Below are 10,408 nucleotides of genomic sequence, written 5' to 3'. Positions count from 1 at the left end.
TTATGTATTTGTATAAGTAACACAAATGTGCTGCAAGCTAGTGGTGAGTGCTTGAAGTGGCCTAGCAGTCAGTCAGAGCTTCTGAAATGCTGCGTTGAGATAGGGCACCTCCGTTCACTGCGAGCTGCTTTCGGTGTTTGCTTTTCATCCATCTTCCGCTTGTATTCATCGTGTATCTCCTTATGATTCTTGAAGAGGTGGGAGATCAAATTGCTGGTATTAAAGGAAGACGTCTTGGTTCCTCCTCACATAACCTACTTTTTGCAGTCATTGCAAATTGCCAGTTTTTTTATCCATCAGACCCACTTTGAAATAATCTCAAACCATAGCCATCTTGTCGTTAGTCAGTCACCGAGCGAGCTCGCTTGTTAGCCATGGCTACAGCACCGGCAACAACACACTCTTGTTGTTGTTATGCTCTGCTGCAGTCGTCAACTCCTGTGTTGTGTGTGGGAGAAGGGGGAGGGGAGAGGGGAGGGGCTGCTAACTGGAAGACGCAACTGCTCTGTACTGCTCTCTATGTCCGCGTTTTACCGGATATGTACCGCTCCGTACAGCGGCGTTTTAAAAAGTCATTCATTTTACTTTTTGATACGGATAATTTCCGATATTACATTTTAAAGCATTTATCACCCCTAAGGGGTTCGCGTCAAGGGCGTTGGATGGGGCGTGGCGTATATTTTTTGTGGATGCATGTGTGTGTGTGTAAGCCTGTTGCGTGTCTCTGTCCCGCGGCCTTGGTGTTCTTGCCAGTCAGTCCAAAGTCAACAACAAGATGTGTGTGTCCATGAGAGACAAGAAGGGTTGTGTCTTCGCCGCACTGTCCTTCGGGAGAGTCTCGAAGCCTGGGAAACAATCCAAGTTAGAAATGTTTTGAGTCAGGTTCAAACACTAATGACATCTATTAAACAAGACAAGAAGCAAAGAATTCAACAGAGACAGAATTCAATTTGGCTCACTTTGAGGAGAAACGCTTGGACATCTGTACCCTTGTACAGTGTCATTATGCCCTACCAAAAGATTGTACGCCTCCCCCTTTATTTGGGCTTTCTCTGACCACATGACAACAGCTGCTTCTAAGGGACGAGGTCGTAAAAAGCCATCGCCTTTGGTTACAACAGTTCAAAAGATAAGGTCGTAAACAGTTCAAAAAGAGGTTCGTAAAACAGTTCAAAAAGGAGGTTCAAAAAGAGGATTGAGTTTGAGTTTATTTGGAACATGCAAGCATACAACATGATACATCACAATTTCCAATTTCTCTTTTCAACATGTTCGAAAAGGAGTAGGAAGAAGCAGAGCTTATTTAATCCTACCCCTTTTCTTTACATAAGTTCAGTTGCAAAACTTTTTGTTCACTTCCTGTTCACAATTTATTCACAATAAACTCCATAAGTAATCACAATAAAAATAAATAAATAAATAATAGTAAGAATTCGATAATAATAATTGGTGAAGTAAGTCATATTTTATATGGTGAGATAAGTAAGATTACTTTAAGAATGAATGAATGGATGGATGAAATAAATTGAGAATGTTTGTCATGGTTCTTCTTCTTTGTACTTTGTAAACACTTTAAGTTTGAAGAGTTTCTTGAAGTGTATCATATTAGTACATTGTTTGATTGCTTTGCTTAATCCATTCCATAATTTAATTCCACATACTGATATACTGAAGGTCTTAAGGTTGTCTGGAACTTGGGCAGATCCTGCCTTCTCTCCGCTTTGTAGTCCTTGCGTTAAAACAATATCTTTCTGTTGATTACAAGACATGAAAGAAAACAGAACACCTTCATGTTGCTTCCCCCCTACACAGTGGAGTTTTACAAGCCTTCTTCTTGGTAGGTTTCAAAGACAGCTTTTGCTTCTCACCGGGCACTCAATGTAACACACATTTTTGTGATAACTTAGAAACAATTATTCTAACATTTTGTACGCGAGTGAAAATACAATTTGCTTTTCACTCTAAATTGTAAATGACTGGTCCTCAAATTCCTCCTGCAGGGCAGACAGTCCCATGTTCTCCATTTGTATGCTTTTTTAATTTTTTTATTTTTTGCAGCCGGCATCCTCCATTCAGAACCCGACGCGCTCAAACTAGCGCAGGCCATCGCCGGGACGCCCGGCGTGGACCTAACAGGGGTGTACGCTCACTGCGGGAACACCTACAACTGCACGGGAGTGAAGGAAATCCAGGCCGTCGCCAAGGAAACCACCGACCTCACTCTTCAGTTCATGGGAAGGTAAATTCTGTTTATAGATACGCAACTTTCTAACTCGAAGCTCCCGTTTTTGGGCGGAAAGTATCATGTTTACTGTACGTGTGTATGACGCCGGTTTCGCTACTGGCAGATTGAAGGCTGTCGGCATAAGCTGCAAATCAAGCATCGGCTCCACGCCTTCCTGTAGTCACCCGGTCCGAGACATGGCGCAGCTGAGCGAGGTGCACCCAGGAAACTACGTCTTCTACGGTGCGTGCATGCACTGTTGCTGCGCTCCCTAAACCAAAACACATGACATTGTCTTTGCTTGTAGACGAGCAGCAGTCTTTGATTGGCTCGTGCAGTTTGGACGACGTGGCCGTGCGCGTTTTGACCCGAGTCATTGGACATTGTCCCCACAGGAACCAGCTATTGATTGACTGCGGGTGGACCGGTTTAAGGTACAGCGTGCATCAAGCGCTCGGTTAATGCATTCAAATGCCTTTAAAAGAAACAATCCTTTGTTTCAATGGAAATTTGAATGAAAAAGTTTAAACCATTTAATAGATGGTTATTTATTATGTTCATTTTCAAGGGGGTGCTCCAGGGACAATTCCTTTTAATTAGAGATGGCGATAAATACTTTAAAATGTAGTATCGGAAATTATCTCGGAAATTAATGACTTTTTAAAACGCCGCTGTACGGAGCGGTACATACCCGGTAAAACACGGACGTAGGGCATACTTGCCAACCCTCCCGATTTTCCCGGGAGATTCCCGAATTTCAGTGCCCCTCCCGAAAATCTCCCGGTGCAACCATTCTCCCGAATTTCTCCCGATTTCCACCCCGATAACAATATTTGGGGCGGCACTGCCTTCAGCGTCCTCTACAACCTGTCGTCACGTCCGCTTTTCCTCCATACAAGCCCAGTCACATAACATATGCGGCTTTTACACACACATAAGTGAATGCAAGGCATACTTGGTCAACAGCCATACAGGTCACACTGAGGGTAGATGTATAAACAACTTTAACACTGTTACAAATATGCGCCACACTGTGAACCCACACCAAACAAGAATGACAAACACATTCCGGGAGAACATCCGCACCGTAACACAACATAAACACAACAGAACAAATACCCAGAACTCCTTGCAGCACTAACTCTTCCGGGACGCTACAATATACATCCCCGCTACCACCAAACCCCCACCACCATCTCCCGCATCACAACAAAATTAGGCATAATAATGTGTTAATTCCACGACTGTATATATCGTATCGGTTGATATCGGAATCGGTAATTAAGAGTTGGACAATATCGGATATCGGCAAAAAACCCATTATCAGACATCTCTACTTTTAATAATGTACTTTATGCTGTGTAATTCAGATTTGTATTAGTATAGTCCAGTGATTCTCAAACTGTGGTAGAAAGAGTCACTTGATTGAAGTAGGGTGTTTTATTTTCCCATATTCAAACACAGTGTTACTGTTCTAACTGTGTGTAATGTTACAGGGGGAAAAACTATTAAATTCAGCACTATAAGCCGCTATAGGAGCGGCTAATTTATGGATTTTTCTTCGCTGACAGCCATAACAAAAATATATTTAAAAAAAAAAAGCAAAAACACTGACAGGTTTTTTTTTATTGTTTGTGCTATGGCGCCATCTTTTGGACAAATTCGCTCACTGCAGGTGCTGCAGTGTCCTTCCATTTAGTGCTTTCAACAACTGGAAGTATGATGGATTTTTCATTCATTACTCTAAGCAACGTTTGTAAGTTTTACAATATAACTATATAATATAATAGGGGCCAGCACGGTGGAACAGGGGTTAGTGCATGTGCCTCACAATACGAAGGTCCTGAGTAGTCCTGGGTTCAATCCCGGGCTCTGGATCTTTCTGTGTGGAGTTTGCATGTTCTCCCCGTGACTGCGTGGGTTCCCTCCGGGTACTCCGGCTTCCTCCCACCGCCAAAAACATGCACCTGGGGATAGATTGATTGGCAACACTAAATTGGCCCTAGTGTGTGAATGTTGTCTGTCTATCTGTGTTGGCCCTGTGATGAGGTGGCGACTTGTCCAGGGTGTACCCCGCCTTCCGCCCGAATGCAGCTGAGATAGGCTCCAGCAACCCCAAAAGGGACAAGCGGTAGAAAATTGATAGATGGATGGAATATAATAGGGGCGGTATAGCTCGGTTGATAGACTGGCCGTGCCAGCAACTTGAGGGTTCAAGGTTCGATCCCCGCTTCCGCCATCCTAGTCACTGCCGTTGTGTCCTTGGGCAAGACACTTTACCCAGCTGCTCCCAGTGCCACCCACACTGGTTTAAATGTAACTTAGATATTGGGTTTCACTATGTAAAAGCGCTTTGAGTCACTAGAGAAAAGCGCTATATAAATATAATTCACTTCACTTCACAACTAAAACTGATATACTTATTGAACCGTCCCTCCCATGTGTTAAACCAAAAATAAACAATAGGCGAGTGCCGCTAAGAAAAGGCATTGAAGCTTAGGGAAGGCTATGCAAAACGAAGCTAAAACTGAACTGGCTGCAAAGTAAACAAAAACAGAATGCTGGACGACAGCAAAGACTTACAGCGTGTGGAGCAGCAGACGGCGTCCACAAATGACATGACAATCAACAACAAAAATAGGAGCGCAAGACAAGAACTAAAACACTACACACAGGAAAACACCAAAAAACTCCAAATAAGTCACAGCGTGATGTGACAGTTGGTGACAGTACACCTACTTTGAGACAAGAGCTATAGTGATGCATGGTTGGTTATGGTTTGAATTCATATCCAACAATTGCGAGAACAACTTTTTATTGTCAATATCGGCTGCTGAGTTTAATTTTTTCATGTTTTCTGCTGGTGGCGTGCCTCGAGATTTTTTCAATGACAAAAATGTGCCTTGGCTCAGAAAAGGTTGAAAAACACTGCCCTAAAGTATGAGCCCTCCTTTAAGGCAACACTTGCCTTGACAATTGTTGCATCTGCCCAGTATTCCCTCTCAGGGAATTAAAGTCACTGGTCAATCCCAAGTTCTTTCAGATGACATACATGCAGAGTAAGAAGGACCATCAAGACAGAATAGGAATATTATCAAGTTTTACTAAAGCTTCAGGAGACTAGCCCACACTAATACATTCATACTGGCTTCTCAAATTGGTCTAACATTCAAACGGAAGAGACAACTTCTTGCATACCAAGAAAGCCCCCACCTGTCCAGAAAGGAATACAGCCTCATTGTTCTACTACAGATAAGACATAAGGGAGTACTCCAACTCCTACAGTGCAAGCCTTTAAGGTAACACACACAGTTTACTTGCGGACATAAAAATGAAAGAATAGAAAGAGTACAAATGGAAAAACACTAGCTGCTTTAAACATGACTATGAATAAAGAAAGAACTCTTAAACATATATGCATTCTCCACACCTTAAAAAGTTACAATTCGAGGCTGTCATAACGTGGACTATGGGACGGTTTGTTTTCCCGGAATGCAAAGCAATTGGAGCGGACGTGGCGTGAAGGTAAATACATCATTTATTTTAACACTAACAAAAGAACAAACAAAAGGCGGAGATCAAACTTAGCTATGAAAACAAAAACTTAGCACAAAGGCAAAAACTATGGACATGAAATAAACAACACTTCCAGAAGGAACAGCATGAACTATGATAAACAAGAGGTAGCATGGGTAGTAGACGTAACAGAGGTATCAGAGTTAATGTCGCCAGGCTGACTTCCTGGCAACTATCGGCTTAAATAGTCGGGAACATGATTAGCAACAGGTGCGCGAGTGCAAACGTGAAACAGGTGGAACTAATGGGTTGCTATGGTGACCAAACAAGAAACTAAAAAGAGTCCAAAAACCAAACAGGACATAACTTAAACAAAACATGATCACAGACATGACAGAGGTCTGCGTCTTGATGTTTTAAAGTGGAAATAACTATTTCTCTGTCGTTGTTCATCAGTTTGGATGGTGCTGGCAAACTTCCGAGCGGATATGCCGTGATTGAAGGGCATCCCGACCTCAAGTACTGCACTCCGACATAGAGTCTATTTGAGTCTCAATTGAAAATGGGAGCATAGCTGACGCGAGACGTTTCCATCGTTTCCATGCAGGCTTCTGTCTATGACCCAGGAGCATGGAAGAGTGGAGTCCATCGTGGGGAAGCTGGATTACGGCAAGCACCCTCTGGGCTCTCTGCTCACGCTGGTGCCGTACCATGTAAGTGGCGCCGTGTGCGTTTCTCGCCGCGTTCCTCTTGTCTCACCCTCGGTGTCCGTGTGTTGCAGGCGTGTGCTACGGCGGCGATGCATCCTGTCTATCACGTGCACAGTCAGGGCATTCTTCAGGGCAAGTGGACGCCGACGCGCGGCTGGTGAATATACAATGCGTGCTCATGCCGTGAATAACCGCTACATTAATTCAATAATGATGGATGACTGTAGATTAGGGCTGGGCGATATGGCCTTTTTATTAATATCTCAATATTTTTAGACCATGTCACGATACACGATATACAGATATATATGTGGATATTTTGCCTTAGCCTTGAATGAACACTTGATGCATATAATCACAGCAGTATGATGATTCTATGTGTCTACATTAAAACATTCTTCTTCATACTGCATTAATATATGCTCATTTTAAACTTTCATGCAGAGAGGGAAATCACCACTAAGTCAATTTAGCAAAAGTGTATTTATTAAACAGTTATTAAGCAGTGGCACAAACATTCATGTCATTTCCAAAACAGAAAGTGCAAGATTGTCAGAGACATTTTAAAACAAGCTATGAGTGCACTTTTGTGCATGATGTCACTAAGATGACATATCAAAACAACACTAAATTAACGTGCACTTTTTGTACAGAACGCCACTACAATAGTTTAAAACTAATAAAGTGCACTTTTGTGCATGATGTCACACAAGATATTTCAATAACTGTCAAATAAAAATGAGCTGCATAATAGGAAATCAAATAGTGTATGTCACTGGTTCTTAACCTAGGGGTTCGGTGGAGCCTCCACCATTGTGTGAATAAAAACTTCTCCCTATCGCCGTTTTATGGATACCCCCAAACAATGTTCCCTCTAATTTTCCATATGCGTGAGCAAACGCAAAAACTCCTTGAGCATTCAGTGGAGCACATGTGAGCGACGTCAGACGTGCACACTGTGGCCACACCTGTCCCAAACCTGACTAAATAACAAGTTAAATGTTTTATTATTATAATCAAATGACAGCAGTCATTTCCATATTTTCTAATATAAGTGTTTTGGCCCACTTACAATGACAATAACAAAAAATATTGTTTTTCATGAGCTGTGTACTTACCCCTTTCAGATATCGCATTTATTTCCCACTAAAACATTCACATGTTGCACAATGAGATGTAAACATGGGATCATGTGTACATTACTGTAACTTTCTGTTTGTAAAAAAAATATATTGATTAGTATTTCTTTAATATAATAACATCATTTAATGATTCATATTTATAAATTAAGATTAAATTAAGAAAAAAAAAAGTTTTTTCTCTAAAGAAGGGTTCGGTGAATGCGCATATGAAACTGGTGGGGTTCGGTACCTCCAACAAGGTTAAGAACCACTGGTGTATGTCCTTCGCTATGTGGTAGGTTCCTGCGGACGTTATCTCCTTCTGTTGTTGACTAGTTTTTTCATACGGTGTTGATGTGGAAATGGTTGCTTCGGCATTTTGTTGATGTGGCACCGAACGGAGATGTTGACATGCGGAGTAAGCACTCTTCATTCTTTAGCGGGTGACTTTTCAAATGATGCTACATTAGCAGTGGTGCTACTTTTTGTAGCAACGCTTTTGCCGCATAATTGTTCACAATCTTCCCGCTTGAAGCCAAACCACCGCCAGACGATGGACCCCCTGCTGTTTTTCTTGGGAATTCATTCTTCCTCCATTTGTTACCAGATTCGCACCTTCTCTCTCTCTTATTACCACTCGCACCACACCGTTAGCATCACAGATAACGTTACCATGTGACGTATGTCCATCTCAGTGGCCTAGTGGTTAGAGTGTCCGCCCTGAGATCGGTAGGTTGGAGTTCAAATCCCAGCTGAGTCATACCAAAGACTATAAAAATGGGACCCATAACCTCCCTGCTTGGCACTCAGCAACAAAGGGTTGGAGTTGGGGGTTAAATCACCAAAAATGATTCCCGGGCGCGGCGCCGCTGCTGCCCACTGCTCCCCAAGGGGATGGGACAAATGCAGAGGACAAATTTCACCACATCTAGTGTGTGTGTGACAATCATTGGTACTTTAATCTTAATCTTAATGTAAGAAGGTGCGCTTGTTTTATGTCTCTGTGAGAAGGAGATACAAGAAAGAGTGGGAAGAGCCTGTAGTGTAATGCCCGCAGCTAAAAGCAACTGCGTGAGAACGTATACTCCAATATCACGATATAGTCATTTTCTATATCGCACAGAGACAAACCCGCGATATATCGAGTATATTCGATATATCGCACAGCCCTACTGTAGATGTCTGCCGCCATTGCACTTACGGTGGAACCTCGATTTACGAACCCCTCTACTTGCCAACTTTACAATCTTTTAAGATCACGCTTCTGTGTGCAAACGCTTCGTTCTTTCACTCATTTTGTGTCTCGCTGGCAGCCGTTTTGTGCTGGCTGGTACTGAAGAGATTGGGGAAGCAAGTTTTTAATTGTGATGAGAACGGACTTTTCTTGGAAAATATGCCAAAGCGGACTTATTTTACCGCGGAGAGGACTATCTCCCTCTTCCAAGAGCGCACACACACACAAATCACTAGAGATGTCCGATAATATCGGACTGCTGATATTATCAGCCGATAAATGCTTTAAAATGTATATGGAGGTCTTGCTCCTCCGGGTTCTTTGGACCACCAACCACGGACATGACAGCTGCGTTCAGGGTTTTGAACAGGGTTTTATTTTTCAGTAAATTGTCCTTTTTGTCCATTTCAGCCATGTCAAATTTTGCTCGTGCTCGTTCTCCACCATCAACCACCCCCTCGCCTTCCCGACTGCTGCCTTTTAACAGAGCGACAGGTGATCAGACAAACACTCTCAGCTGTGTCATCCACGCACCTGCCGCTGATCTCGAAGCCGGTCCTGGCACACCCCGCTTCGCTGCAGGTTCGCAGGCCACGCCCCTCCACAATGTAATATCGGAAATTATCGGTATCGGTTTCAAAAAGTCAAATTTATGACTTTTTAAAACGCCGCTGTACGGAGTGGTACACGGACGTAGGGAGAAGTACAGAGCAGTTGCGTCTCCCAGTCATACTTGCCAACCCTCCAGATTTTCCCGGGATACACCCGAATTTCTCCCGATTTCCACCCAGACAACAATATAGGGGGCGTGCCTTAAAGACACTGCCTTTGCATGCCGGCCCAATCACATAATATCTACGGCTTTTACACACACACACATGTGAATGCAACGCATACTTGGTCAACAGCCATACAGGTCACACTGAGGGTGGCCGTATAAACAACTTTAACACTGTTACAAATATGCGCCACACTGTGAACCCACACCAAACAAGAATGACAAACACATTTCGGGAGAACATCCGCACCGTAACACAACATAAACACAACAGAACAAATACCCAGAACCCCTTGCAGCACTAACTCTTCCGGGACGCTACAATATGTGACTTCAATAATAAATATGGCGGTGCCATGTTGGCATTTTTTTTTTCCATAACTTGAGTTGATTTATTTTGGAAAACCTTGTTACATTGTTTAATGCATCCAGCGGGGCATCACAACAAAATTAGGCATACTAATGTGTTAATTCCACGACTGTATATATCGGTTTCGGTTGATATCGGAATCTGTAATTAAAAGTTGGACAATATCGGATATCGGCAAAAAAGCCATTATCAGACATCTCTAGTTATGGGTTATACATGTATGGCGCTTTTCTACCTTCAAGGTACTCAAAAGCGCTTTGACACTATTTCCACATTCACCCATTCACACACACCTTCACACAAACATTCACACACTGATGGCGGGCGCTGCCATGCAAGGCGCTAACCACGACCCATCAGGAGCAAGGGTGAAGTGTCTTGCTCAAGGACACAGCGGACGTGACTCGGTTGGTAGAAGCTGGGGATCGAACCAGGAACCCTCAGGTTGCTGGCAC

At 43.0% G+C, this 10,408-nt stretch overlaps 1 protein-coding gene across 3 annotated transcripts in view; it reads left to right on the top strand.

Annotated features, from left to right (window-relative positions):
- The window catches only part of zgc:162816 (uncharacterized protein LOC571260 homolog), a 16,431-nt gene extending 9,576 nt beyond the window's left edge, over window positions 1–6,855 (top strand). For all 3 annotated transcript variants that reach the window (XM_062070282.1, XM_062070283.1, XM_062070284.1), the window contains exons 5-10: window positions 2,059–2,239; window positions 2,349–2,467; window positions 2,532–2,658; window positions 6,197–6,259; window positions 6,348–6,453; window positions 6,522–6,855. In XM_062070282.1, coding sequence (XP_061926266.1) covers window positions 2,059–2,239; window positions 2,349–2,467; window positions 2,532–2,658; window positions 6,197–6,259; window positions 6,348–6,453; window positions 6,522–6,611 — 686 coding nt within the window. In that variant the 3' untranslated portion in view covers window positions 6,612–6,855. The remainder of the gene's footprint in view (window positions 1–2,058; window positions 2,240–2,348; window positions 2,468–2,531; window positions 2,659–6,196; window positions 6,260–6,347; window positions 6,454–6,521) is intronic.
- The last annotated feature ends 3,553 nt before the right edge of the window (window positions 6,856–10,408 follow it).

The sequence above is a fragment of the Entelurus aequoreus genome, linkage group LG14 (assembly GCF_033978785.1).
Source record: "Entelurus aequoreus isolate RoL-2023_Sb linkage group LG14, RoL_Eaeq_v1.1, whole genome shotgun sequence".
Classification (NCBI taxonomy): Eukaryota; Metazoa; Chordata; class Actinopteri; order Syngnathiformes; family Syngnathidae; genus Entelurus; species Entelurus aequoreus.
Note: the sequence above shows the minus strand (reverse complement) of the source record. Positions and strands in the feature narration are given on the sequence as shown.